At 37.4% G+C, this 13,890-nt stretch overlaps 2 protein-coding genes across 2 annotated transcripts in view; one reads left to right on the forward strand and one right to left on the reverse strand.

Annotated features, from left to right (window-relative positions):
- On the forward strand, window positions 1-11,353 carry SRPRB (SRP receptor subunit beta). Its single transcript, XM_083363181.1, has 7 exons — window positions 1-217; window positions 3,872-3,966; window positions 4,158-4,235; window positions 5,880-5,962; window positions 6,313-6,449; window positions 7,062-7,116; window positions 8,431-11,353. Exons 1-7 carry the CDS (start codon window positions 82-84, stop codon window positions 8,645-8,647), a joined length of 801 nt encoding a protein of 266 aa, XP_083219307.1. The 5' UTR covers window positions 1-81; the 3' UTR covers window positions 8,648-11,353.
- The window catches only part of RAB6B (RAB6B, member RAS oncogene family), a 69,859-nt gene continuing 58,790 nt past the window's right edge, over window positions 2,822-13,890 (reverse strand). Inside the window, exons 9-10 of the transcript XR_014492591.1 lie at window positions 12,343-12,434; window positions 2,822-3,055 (exon numbers count right to left, since the gene is read on the reverse strand). The gene's annotated coding sequence lies outside the window, so the exon portion shown is untranslated. The remainder of the gene's footprint in view (window positions 3,056-12,342; window positions 12,435-13,890) is intronic.

Consider the following 13,890-nt stretch of genomic DNA (forward strand, 5'->3'; position numbering starts at 1 on the left):
AACCGGAAGATGACGATTGCAGAGCAGGAAACCTCGACACATTATACGTATTAAGCCGTCACTCGTGGTGATCGGCTCGGCATGAACGGTGTGAAAGTGACACCCCAGCGCGAGGGGTTTCCCCCTCCCCAAGATGCGCCTCTGCCGGCCCAGGACGTGGCGCAGGTCCGGCTTTTGATCTCGGTGGCGGTGGCCGTCTTCGTCGTCTTAGTTCTGGGTGAGTTTCAGGCGCGCCCTGTGCAGCCTCTGGCCCTGCTCGGCAGTTGCTTTCGAGCGGCGCAGCTCTCTCCTTTTATATCACAAGTTGCAAGACTGGCGTACCCAGCGTGATTATTTGAAGGTAGGTGGCAGTGAGGCTTTTGTGAAGTTCATCAGTGGGTCTTGCCGTAGAGATGAAGAGGAAAAACTGGGTAGGTTATTAAGAAATATCCCCTAAAGGTCTTGCCACGTTTGGGAAAGGAGGAGTAGATTGCTCCCAAGTGTATTATATTGGCACTTCTGTATTCTTTCTTCTTTTTAACTGAAGACTGCAGTTCATGGTCTGATTTGGGGGATTTTTTTTTTACAAAAGCGGTATTACTTGTCAATCTTATTTTTCCTTTTTTTTTTGTTTTGTTCTGGCAATTGACTCCAAACAGTCTTCTACTGTCAAGATAAAGTGGTTGGGAAAATAAGTATTGTGATACATCACATCTAGCAACAAGCTGGTGAAAATTGCTTTGGACTTTGTTGTGAGGATTTTATAGTATTTAATGAAAGTGCAGGAGAAAGAGAGCTTGTAGGCAAATGTAGAAAGTGAGAAGTAGGCAAATTTAATTGACAAAAGGCTTACCTTACCCCTCTCTTTCCACGCACCTCCTGCTCCTTTTACCCCCACCCACCCTCCGGTTTTTAGGAAGCGAACAAAAGGCTGCTAAGACTGTCAAGAAAAGCCAAAATGTAGGAACCAGCGCAGAACCAAGGTGGCGGAAGGGAGGGAAGAGAAACTTGTGTGTGTGTGTGTGTGTACACATATACATATGTATTTATATATATGTGTGTACACACACACACACACACACACGCACGCCCTCACCAAGACCTGCTGAGCCCCGGTCCTCTCCCGCCTCCTCCGCCCCCCCAGCCAAACCCTTCCACCGACTTTCAGACAAACAGCCCTGCATCTCGCTAGGCTCGCCCCATGCAAAGCAGGCAGGAGATGCGGCGGCATTTCACTTTCTCAGACATGCCGCACAAATCCTTTGGACCCTGGCTCCCGGCAATCTCGCTAGCTCGCTTTCTGCAAGTGAGCTGCGCAGGAGTGTGATTGGGTTTCTCAGCGCAGCTCAGCTGTAGTTGCACAGGCTGATCCCGCATTCCTGCCCAGTTAACTTGTTTGCAGAAAGCAAGCAGAAAACAAGAAAGTGAGCCGCGCAGGAGTGTATGATTGGGTTTCTGTGAAATAGTGGGGGGGAGGGAGTCAGGCGGGCGTGTTTTTCCCTCTGTAGCCACGTTCTGATGGCTTCGCCTGGCATGCATCAGCAACACAAACATGAGCCTCGACTCCCACCTGCTGCTGCGGGATGAGCCCTTGGGGAGGGCATGTGCCATTTGGCTGCTTTGCTTTCCCCTCTGTAAAGCTGGGTACCTTGGGAAGAGGAGAGGGGGAAAAGTCTCGAGCCCCAGGAGGCAATGTGAGGGCCGTGAGCGGTATCGCAAGCTCGCGTGGGGGGGGGAGGAAAAGAAGATGGAAGGCCACAACAGAGAGGGAGAAAGAAGGGGGGAAAGAAGGAGGGGGTGGTTCTGAGGTTGCTGCTCAGGGCTGCGATGCAAGCGGTCTCAAACACCTACCTGCCGAGGGAGTGGATGGCTGTCTCCCCTTCAGGCTCGCACTTGCTTGTAAAGTAAGAAGAGGGGGGGAAGGACGACACGGATCCCGCACGAGAAGAGGTCAATCCAGTTGCTGCACAACAAGTCCCTGGGGAGGGTGGGGCCTCTACCAACCAGCATGTTTACTGGCAGCAAGTGAGCTGGGAAGGAGCAGAGCAGGGGAGAGGGGGGAAGGAAGGCAACGCCACGTACCACCAGCCAGGTGCTCACGTACCACCAGTGGTACGCGTACCACCGGTTGAAAAGCCCTGTTTTAGCTCATTCCTTCTTCACAGAACAGCTTCAACACAGAGATGCTGATAGGCCTTCTTGCATGAACTGCCCACTTCCACAATATTTCTATAGGATGAAGATCAGGACTTTGACTTGGTCATTCCAGAATGTTTAATTTTCTTTGCTTTAACCATTCTTTGGTCATTTGAGTTGTGTTTTGGGTTGGTGTCTCCTGCATTCCTAACCTTAACCTAACTCTGCACGAGCATTTTCTCTTCAACTTCAGTTCAAAAAGAGATACTCTGACATTTTGCTGTAGAATATGTTCCTACTATTCAGAATTCATACCTCCATCCATTATGACAATCTGTCCTGGTCTGTGGGCAGCAAAGTAGTCCAAACCATGATGCTGCCACCACCCTGTTTCACAGAATAAGGTTCTTATACAGGAATGCAGTGTTTGCATTTTGTTGAACTAATGCTTTTCAGTCAAGCTAGAAAGTTGTATTTTGGACTCATCCATTCATAGAACATACTTTCAGTATCTTTCCAATTGACCCATCTGATCTTTTGCAACTTGTGGATGGGCAGTAGTGTTCTTTTTTGAGAGTAGGTCTCCTTGCAGCCCCGTCATATACATCACTGCTGTTCAATATTCTCATAAAAAGTGACATTCATCAATGCAAGAAAGGCTTTAGTTCTTTAGATGTTATCCTGAAGTTCTTTAAGACCTCCCAGAGCATTACACATATTGCTTTTGATGTGATACTGGTTGGTTGACCATTCCAGGGGAGGGCAATAATAGTGTTCAGTTGCTTTCAATTGTACACTATCTGCCTGACAGTGAACTGGTGGGATCAGAAGTCTTTGGTTATAGTTTTGTAATGTTTTGAAGACCAGTGAGCAGCAACGTCTGTTTTTCAGAGGACCTTAGAAAACTTCTTTATTCAAGCTACAACACACCTCCATGTACCTACGTAGAGAAGATCAGACATTGATAGTGAATACCCAGAATTCTGTTTTTTTTAAATAAAGCAGGACATCCCATACTTGCACTTTACACTGATTGAAACACCTGGCTCTACTTTTCCCTTCAATTGAATTAATATTTCTAGAGGTTTACATATTTTTGCCACATTTTAGCTTCATTTTCCTCAAATAAATGAACGAGTATAATATTTTCTATTAATTTGGTTAATTGTGTTCACTTTATCTAGTTTTAGGATGTATGGAGAACACATAACATTTTAGATCACATTTATGCAGAAACTTTGAATATTCAAAAGAACTCACAAACTTTTGAGCATTACTGCATATTTGCAGTAATATATATCTTAAAAATATTCTTTGTTTTGAATGAAATCATCGTTCACTATAGACTTTTGTAAACCTTGGGGAGGTTTATAAAAGATAAATGAGTTAAGACTTATTTCTAAATAAATATACTTGTTTGATGCGGATGTATTTCTGATTTGGTGTTCTTGTGTTTCTGATCTGGCTAGTATGAGAAAGTCATTGCTTATACAGAAAGTGGAAAAAAATGAATTTTACAGGAAATAAATATTGTGAATTGCCTGCTTATTCTGTCAAATCAACTGTTTATAACACAGAGAAAAGGTATAGGTTTGGAAAAAAAATTGCACATTACTTAAAAATGATAACTTATACTCCGTGTATATAATGTGAAGTAGTTTAGTTTTAGACATTGCATGAATCAAAATATTTTCATGGATAGTAATATTATTTATTAATATAGCTTAATTAATCAGTGGTTTGTTGTCTTTTTCAGTAATTTGGAAAATTTTCCAAGCAAGAAAGAGCAGTCGGACAGCAGTGCTTCTGGCTGGTCTGTGTGACTCAGGAAAAACACTTCTATTTGTTAGGGTATGGAAGTTTATTTCATAATTCTTTTAGACTAATATTTTGCTGTGATTTTTTTCCATGTTATTTCAAGATTAAATTTACACACTTTTAATTTCTTCTTGCTTTTGAAGCTTTTGAAGCTTTTGAAAGCATTAGATCAATAATTTTACTGAGAATATTTAATTTTGTCTTCTTTCTTTCGATTTCCACAGCTCTTAACAGAAAATTTCCGAAATACTCAGACTTCCATAACTGATAGTTCTGCCTTGTACAGAATAAAAAATGACAAGGTAAGGATGGAAATATTACATATTGTGGTATATATGTATACACAGGGCTTTTTTTCTCATAGAATGCTCAGAATGGCATTCAGGCACCTTTTTTTGCAAAAAAAAAAGCTCCCTCTATTGGCTTTAGGAGTAGGTAATCTTGGCTCTTTTTTATGACTCATGGACTTCAACTCCCAGAAATCCTGAGCCAGCCACGCTGAGGGGAAAGAGAGAGGTTTCCAAGCTGAGCCATGCTGGCTCAGGAATTCTGGGAGTTGAAGTCCTTGAGTCATAAAAGAGCCAAGGTTGCCTACCCTGCACTAGAGGAGGACATTAAAATTATTTACAAGGTTACTTCTTTAGGAACTAAACGTTTAGAATCTAAAACAGCTAATTCAAAAAAGCCAACAGGAAAGAACCTCACATTTTTCATCTGCTTCTGTCTTTTGGAAGGTAAAATTAGATAACAAAATAATCTATTTCCTATGTTAACATCTCTGCAATGAAATCAATAAAGGTAACAGGAAAGAAATGAGAAACATTTTTCTCAATGTAATATGTCTAATTTAGCTGATGCTAGAAAAAAATAGTATCTTTTATAAATACTCTTGAAAACTGTTTTGAATCTATAACCATCTATTACAACTAAACCACTTTAAATTAAACAATTCTTAAGAATGAAATATTCTTAATTGGGACTTTACTTTTACTAGGACTGTGTGTTTTGAAAAGTAGATTATTTAGAATCTAGTTATGTTTCACTTTAGTCTTTAAATAATTAACCTACTATATACATAACAATATATGCTGTTTTCCATGGTGAGCTTAACATCAATAACAATATTTATTAAAAAGGCTAAAATAATTTCTGGTGGTATTATCTGTACATTAAAATTTTGTTTAGTCACAATCTCACTTTTCACATTCTGGACAAGTGGTGGTCATCTATCCTAGCAAAAGATGTTACATATGTGCATAAGTGTAGTCAGTAGCATATGTCTTTTTAAAAATATGCAAAGAAACATGCAAAGAAACAAAAATAAGTCCAAAATATCTGTATTACACCCAGAAATGCCAACTTTGCAACCAATATTTCTCATCCATAACTATGGCACCCTAAGGATACCTGCATACATGCAAATGCTTCTGTGGGATCAGTAACGCAGCAGGGATTGCTTTTTCTTTCCAGTAACAGATTGCTGGGAAATACCAAACATGGCCTTGAGAATTCCAATGTTTGTTACAAATTTTTCAGGATGTGGTTGGAAAGAGGCTGTTTGGCGCCGGAGACCACTGCCACGAGGAACATAGCTCTGGGTCGGGGTTCGGAGCAGCTCCGGGTGGGGGCTCAGCATGGGCCGCAGTGTGGCAACTGCGGGGAGGGGAATCCCCGCGGCATGTGGCTCCGAGCCGCAGGGGCAGGGGTGCAAAGGACAGGCGACGCTGCCATAGCAAGACACCAGCATCGCTTCCAGTGACATCACCTCTGAGTTCTGGCACCTTTTTTTTTTTAGAAAAAAAGCATTATGTATACATATATGGAAGGATTGTTATTCATTTGAAATAAACTCAAATAATGGTAGAAAGTGATAAAAAATATATAAGCCTAAGCAAAATACTGCCTAAAATTGCTGCATGATAAATTATTTATTGCTTCTCCTGTAGAATAGGAATGTGACTTTAATTGACCTTCCTGGCCATGAGAGCTTGAGGCTTCAGTTCCTGGATAGGTTCAAGGCTGCAGCTAGGTAAGTTTCAAAAGAATGGCTCTATTAGTATTTTCAAGACGTTACCGATGTATAGACTTATAGGAATGCTGCAAATAAATAAAAGGATCTGATGAAATATGTGCATCTCTCTCTCTCTTTTCCTAAACTTTTTTGTCTTGCTAATTGGAGAAGAGGAGAGTTTCAAAACAAAACAATTCACATTAAGATACCAAATTTTGACAATATCAAAACTTATTCTTAGAAGGAAAAAGTGCTGATTACAAGCAGTCTTGTATGGGGGGGGGAAGGGAGAGTTTATCTGTCTTGCTGATATACCACTTGAAGGATATCATAAGTTAATATCACTCACTGCAATTTTTTTTGTATAGGGCAATTGTGTTTGTTGTGGATAGTGTAGCTTTCCAACGGGAGATGAAAGATGTGGCAGAATTTCTGTACCAGCTCCTGACTGACAACACAATTCTGAAAAATGCACCTCCCCTCTTAATAGCCTGCAACAAACAAGGTAATGCCTGTCATCTCTGAAATAAGCTGGCCTTCATTTACATATACCGGTAATTTAAAATGTTTCTACTGATTAGTATTTTGCCATGCCTTTCATAAGTTATAGAATAAGTGCACATTTGGAAACTGGTTTCTGTCAATCCTGGTAAACTAATTTACAGCTAATATCTATTTCTGAAATTGGATTATGATGAGAAATCATGGTTTATTTTAATGGTGGTTTATGAACTCAGCCAATTGGCCAGATACAAATGTAACTATTATTTATACATCTGGATGGATATCAACAACCTGGTACTAAACCACAGTGTTGCAGTGGTGAATTCAGGGTTTAGTAACTGCCCTTTTTAGGAACTGAGTGATGACTGTGTCCGGATGTAATTGTTGTGTGACTTTCCCCATTTCATGCAGTTAGATTTGCCTTCATGAGCTTGTCTGATGACAACTCAGATTAAGCCTTTTTCTAAATACCCTCCATTTCTTTGGAATGCACCCCCTAGAGTTCAGAGGCTAGCAGTGTCATTAGCTTTTAGAAAGTTCCTTCAAATGTATTAAGCCATTGTTATCTATAGCACCGTATTAATATGTTTTTTTTCCTTATTCCCTTCCATAGATGTTACAATGGCAAAATCTTCTAAGCTCATACAGCAGCAACTGGAAAGAGAGCTGTAAGTTCAAAGGATCAGCTTATCAAGTGTCACCTTCATGCATTTTTCTATATGTGCAAGGTTACTGCCCAGTAGTGATGAATTTTTAAAATTGTTTTCATGTTGTCATGAAGACACAGTGGAAAGTAATATTGAGCAATGAAAAATAAAACCAATTTTGCCTGTAGAATTTCCAAACTCTTCTGATGCATGAGATCAGCTAGAGTTTTAAATAGCAACATACATATTAATTTAATCAAGTTACAGATGGTGCATGTTTTTTAAACATTGCTTTCAAAAATTATTCAAATGATTCTTGATTTAGTATCTCAGTTGGTGTCCTCCCTCCCTCACCACTGATTTTTTGTTGACTCCTGGAGACCTCCTGAACGAGTCCCTGCAGTTTTACTGACAAGATTTTGGAAGTGGTTTGCCATTGTCTCTTTCCTGAAAAGGTGTGACTGAGTTCCTACATTTAGTCCCTAAAATATCCAATTTTACAAAATTGTATTTCTCTTATAATCTAAATGGAAAATTATAGTTTTATGCATACTATATAGTTCACATTGACAAATAGCAATGGTTACCGGTACTTTGTTTTCTCACACATATACCTGAGTCTCTTCCATCCATTAAAATAAGGAACATTTAAAGTAATGCCATAATTTGTTTTGTGTTTTCAAATTAAATTTCTGAGCAGATGTAGCACAAAAATGTGTTTTCCTTTGTTGAACTTTTAAGTTAACCATTAAAGCTAACCCTTGAATCATTATAATCTTATTTGTGATTATCACCTGAACTAACAACATATTGCAAAGATGTTGCTCAGAAGAAAATATAATTTTATTCTCCTTTTCTCCACTTTTCCTTTCGTAAAGTACAATTAAAGAATTAAACTCTTGACCAATTATTGAAACTTACATTTAATTTAATTATGATTGGCTGTTGCCAGATTTCTGTGTTTTGGCTACAAATACTGTATCTATGATCTAATAATTAGGTCATTTTTTCCAAACTTGGATTATTCATCTGTTTTATTTATTTCTGTGCCATGCTTTCTCAGCTCAGAATGACTTACAAGGAAGCAGTCTTAAAAACAGTATAGCCAACAAAACATGAAAATAATAAATACAAAAATTAAAGTAAAAGTTGTTTTAAAGGGGAAAAAAACAATAAAAGATAATAGTTTGGTCCTGGAGAAGTTGTGATCCTACCCATATTAGCTAGTTTCATACATATTTCTCTCTAAAAATTGTGCAGCCTGCCCACAATGCCAGTTTTTTATTTTATACAGATCCATTCTCTTTGTCTAAACCTTTTCTCCTTTTTTTACAGCAATACCTTACGAGTAACTCTCTCTGCTGCCCCAAGTACCATGGATAGTTCAAGCTCCGGATCTGTCATTCAGCTTGGGAAGAAGGGAAAGGAGTTTGACTTCTCTCAGCTACCCATGAAAGTCGAATTTATTGAGTGTAGTGCCAGAGGAAGCAAGGGAGAGGAGGGTGGTCCTGACATTAATGACTTAGAAAAATGGCTAGCAAAAATTTCCTGAGCTTGAGTTTTTAAAAGGAGAGGTAGAGAGGAAGGTGGCAAAGAACATCGCCTGGAAAGAATAGGTATTGTAATGAGGCATGCAATTTAATAGAGCAAAAACCTGAGTTTTAAATAGTTTGGCTAGGAAAAAGATGCACATTTGGAACTGTAGCAGTGGCGAGGACATTCTTGCTCAGGGAACTTTTTGCTTTCTATTCATTGTTCGCAGAAAGGCTCTGTTTGAAGGATCCTTGTTCTTTAAGTATAGCCTAGCAAAGTGTAGCTCCTTTTTTGCTTCCCATTCTCACTGTTGCAGATAATTTCCCTACTCTGTTTGAGGAAAAGACCCTTTAAAAAGGAGAATCCTTGTTACACCAAAGTCACAAGATGAAAAGGAGCATTTCTAGATATTCCTAGATTCAAATTCCTTTGCTTCTGCTTTTCTTCCAATACTCATCTCATCTGAAATGTTTGTGATCCTCATGTCAACTTGTTATTTTATTCCTTCATTTTCTAGAAAATTTTATAGCACTCTGGAATGAGTAGAATTTACTATTGTAACTACAGTAATGTGACATAAAAAGGAATAGGTAACTACTACCAATATTCTGTGCAATGCCTAGCAGTTGGTATGTGTTGTTTTGCTTCTAAAAATTGACTGAACAATTGGTACACAAGATTAGAAAATCCATCCTTCCTTCCTTCCTTCCTTCCTTCCTTCCTTCCTTCCTTCCTTCCTTCCTTCCTTCCTTCTGATGTGATGTTTTTATTACAGTATTTAAAGTGTGCTTCTGATAGTCCCCTATTCTTTGTCTGATACACATGTGGTTGAATTACTAACTTCTTAGCAAATGTTAAATTATATAGCATCTTCATGGAAAGAGAATGCCAAGATTGTAAATCTACTAAAATGTAACACGCTCTCTTCTGAGCATGTTACATTTTAGTAGATTAAAAACTTCCATTAGTGCTTTAAGATAATGTCATTCCATTAGCTCTTGGAAGATGTTTCTCCTGTAGAATGTTCAGTGTTTAAGAGAAGGAGTAACCATTAGAACTTGTATCTGTGGTTCTCTATCAAACAAGATGTAGCTGTTCTCAGTGATATTCTTGTTTAACAGTGTATTTTATATGCCATACTTTTTACAGCAGAAATAAGTAAGTTAGAATTTTTTTAGTCTGTCACAAGCTGGACTTGATACTTTTTCTAGATTAGTTGCATTTCCCAAAAAGTGATACACAGAAAACACATTTACAGTAATTGTTCTTTTGAATGCTTAGTATACCTCTCCTCTGACCTGTACCTGTTACTAAAGACCAAGTTCTATTAAAATAGTTTTCTTAAATTGTATGAATGGGGCCCTAAGATTTATGTATATCCTACAAAAATCTGTTCAGTATTAGCTTCATGATTTGATCCAAAGTATAGATTTAGAAATAGCTTTTTGTGAATTGGGTGGCTTGCAAGTAAAACATCAGGGTCATGCCTCTAAACTGTGTTTGAGCTTAAGAATGGAGTTGTGTTCTCTTGCTTTGAACTTTACTTTTATTTCATAAGCTTTTTGCCAAATCCAAAATAAAAGTGGTAAAGAAATCATGAGTACTTTGCTTGCCATGAGGCCTATGTCCCACATTGTCCTTGAACAAGCTGCAAAGTTGTAGAAACCCACAAGTTTTTCATTATTATTTATGTCTATCAATAAAGATATTTGCCTAACATACCCGATTTTCCCAAGCACATTTTCTTTAAATAGAATATGTGAATATATTGTTTCAGAGTGCGTTTTAAACATGGTTATTTTTGCTTGTGAAAGCTTATGACTCTTGCTACAAAATTCTATATGGTTAAAAGATGTGATATTTTAACAGGAGTTACTGTACATTCTTTTGTATTTCATTTCTAAATTGTAATTGGGAGGGAGGCTATAAGGAAGCAATAGGGATGTTGTAGAATTTAATTTGTTATAGGATTTAAACCTTAATTTCTGGAGCAGTGTCAAATAGCAGTGTGTGAAGAATTACTGTATATCACAGTTACAACCAACATTAAAAATCTGTCTACTGCAGGATGTTTAATAAAAGCCCTTCAGGCTAGAGAAATGCTGGATTACTTGTGTGAATACAAATGCTTTATATGTAGCAATAAAATTACCTTATATATTTTTAATGGGAATTTAAAAAGACAGAATTACAAGACACAGGTATGTGGAAACAGCATCTTATGAAAGATATACAGTATATGTTTTCTGTTTCTGTATTTAAATGCTGGAATAAAAGTAAATGAAAATCTTTTCCTATAGCAATAGGAAACTACTCCCATAGTTTTATTTGCCCAATATGTATCTGCCAATTGAAGGCAGCATTTTTTTTAAGGATTTGTTAATGGTGCGAAGAACATTTGCATTTATGGAGAGTCTGCTGCTTTTATTAAAAATAAATTCTGATATGATATTTATACAGAAATTACCTTTAATGTGATTTATAACCAAGAGCTTAAAGACTTTGCTCTGCTTCATGCTGGGGGTGGTTGATAGATGAATATCAGATCCCATCTCCCCCCCCTCCCTCCCCATGTTTTAGCTATTGTATTTTTGTATTTTTATATTTTTGGAGTATTTTATTCATATAATTTTATCTTTTTAATATTGTAAGGTGTCCAGAGTTATCCTGTGCTAAAATGAGGAACCAGTAAAATTAATTAATAAATAAAATTATGTTCTATTATACTACCAATTCCAATGAAAAGTGGTCCCAGTGAGACTGTCTCTTCTTTTTTGTCTATAATCTGTTTTTCCTCTCAATTATCAATTCAGTGGGGAAACTCCTCCTTGCGTGATTTCTGTAAATTGTTCTGGGGAGTGCTCTAGAAACTGTTCTTTGAAAGCTCTTCAGCTCAGCTATGTCCATCTGGGGAATTTTGCTGCTGTTTTCACAAAAAAAGGATGTTAAGAGATGGAACAATGGTATAATCAGGCCTGTGATGCTGTCTGAGAGTACTCTTTGCTAAGAAAGAGTAAGCAAATATTTTGAGTAAGCAAATATTCGGCTTGGTGAAAGAGTTTTCTCTTATTCTTTTTCTGCCTAATCTTTTGAGAATTTATTTACATGGATTTACTACTGCTAATCTTTGTGCATATTTATCAGAACCACATCTCTGCAACTTCTGCACCCAAATGTGTTGGAATAACAGCTCCCAGAATTTTAGCTAGATGGCATAATATCAATGCCCATGTTTTCTGCTTTCTCTTCCACAAATAATCAAATATTTCTGATATAGGAAGCTATAACTGTGGCAAAATAGAGACCATAATAGGGGGCTAACCACCCTGTTTAAACCCCTGTGAAGAAGGCTCCACATTCCATTGTGGAGCAACTGCTTAGAACATTCATCCTAAGGCCATTAAAATTTGCCTCTTCATAATTTAAATCTTTTTTTTAAAACCTGTCTTCTGGAACAACTCTAAACCATTCAATTCAATCCTCTACATCAGGTGTGTCCAACCTGTGGCCCACAGGCACATGCGGCCCCAAACAGCTACTGTAGTAATATGCTCCCATAAGGCTGTAAACTTTTAACATTATGTGATTTACATAGATTAAGTATATTATATATTTTGTACACAGCCCAAGACTATTCCTGTTCAGTCAATGTGGCCCAGGCAAGCCAAAAGATTGGACACTGATGTTTTACATCTTGGCCTTTTGGATACTTACAGGTGTCATGCATCCCCACTGTCTTACATCTTCAGGCTAAATACATCCATTGCCTCCAGTTCTATAAACATTTTGCCTTCCAGGCTCATCATCTTGATAATAAAGATAATAATAAATAACAAGAAAGACATTTGAAATACATGTTGAACCATTTTTGTGCCTTGTGAATCGTGTGAAACCAGAACTAGTGGGGAACGCCTCACATCAAAACAAAACTAATGGACAATTGGAGTATTGCTCTGAGGGTGAACCAATACAACGCCGTTTGAGTTTGTCTGCAATAATTGTTTTAAGTATTAGATGTATAGTTGAGAGATAAATTTTTAAGACGTTTGCCTTCAAACTATAAAGACTTCAGTATTATGATCTAGCCATTGAGGTGAGGAAGCAGTCTGGAATTTCTCTATGGTAAATTATAAATTATGAATAGACTTAAGATACATCTGAAATTCCAGCAAGATGCAGTATTCTTTATATGTATTGGAGGCCCCTCCACACACAAAACCCTGGGTTTTATAAACAATTGCCATAGAATAAAATCCAGACCAAGTCTAAACAAAACAAACTTCTAAACAAAACAAACCTTCCCTCATATCAACATTATCTATTAATCCATTTTTTATATTTTAATGGTTTTTTATGTATCTGATCTTCTGGAGAAGGAAAAGAAACATTTCTACTTCAAAGATGGAAGTGTATACTTATGTATAATTGTTGCTAGAGATTATAGTTGAAGCAGATGAACTATTAGGGGGACTGTGGTTTCTGATGAGTTTGTATCCTTGTCTTGCAGACTTCCCAACTTTTTAAAAAAATTGTCAATTCATGTACTTCAGACATACATTGTGTGTTTGGGAGGCCAAGGTATCTTCAAAATACCTTATGCCGTGGTGTCAAAATTGTCACATATGCTCATCTCTTATTCTGTTCAGCTGAATTTTCAGAAGAAAAATAAATTACACCATGGTTGTATAATTTGTCACTTAACAAAAAAACTGGATTTTTCCAGTTGTTCCTTAGAGATGTGTAATACTACACATCTACACATTCTACATTGGTTCTTTCACATCTTTGTATGGCAAAGGTTTAATAGATATTAAAAGGAAATACTGTAGCTGGACTTCCTTCATAATTTAAAATATGTTTAGTTTCTGTTGATACAATATTAAATTGTATCGCCTCCAATTTTTGTTATGGAGTAATTATGTTTGGGCTTCTGGTAAGGTATCCAAAAACATAAAATTTATTTGCTTAGTTTTGGTTTTCAATGTCAGTGTGATTTATTTAATATGAATGAGACTTTCGTGCTTTACAGAGATAATTTTGCCAAGGCATCAAAATCTCAGACCTTTAGAAAATATTCATCTCAGCTATGCCATTTTTTATTTACATGCATGTCAAGTCATGTTTCCAATTTGGATTTAGTATGCCTACAGCTACAATTTCTGCCAGGTTTTACGTGTCCTTAACCCCAGCGCCTGCCCGAGGAAGAGCTTTCTCTCTTTCTTAAAGTAAATCTCCTATGAAAGGGAATAACATAACGTAGCA

The sequence above is a fragment of the Vipera ursinii genome, assembly GCF_947247035.1.
Source record: "Vipera ursinii genome assembly, chromosome: 5".
NCBI lineage: Eukaryota > Metazoa > Chordata > Lepidosauria > Squamata > Viperidae > Vipera > Vipera ursinii.

Excerpts from the sequence above, each read along its gene's own strand:
- SRPRB (XM_083363181.1), top strand. The coding sequence starts at position 82 with ATGAACGGTGTGAAAGTGACACCCCAGCGCGAGGGGTTTCCCCCTCCC. Across the intron at positions 218-3,871 it reads CTTCGTCGTCTTAGTTCTGG|TAATTTGGAAAATTTTCCAA; the intron begins GTGAGTTTCAGG and ends TGTCTTTTTCAG. Across the intron at positions 3,967-4,157 it reads AAACACTTCTATTTGTTAGG|CTCTTAACAGAAAATTTCCG; the intron begins GTATGGAAGTTT and ends CGATTTCCACAG.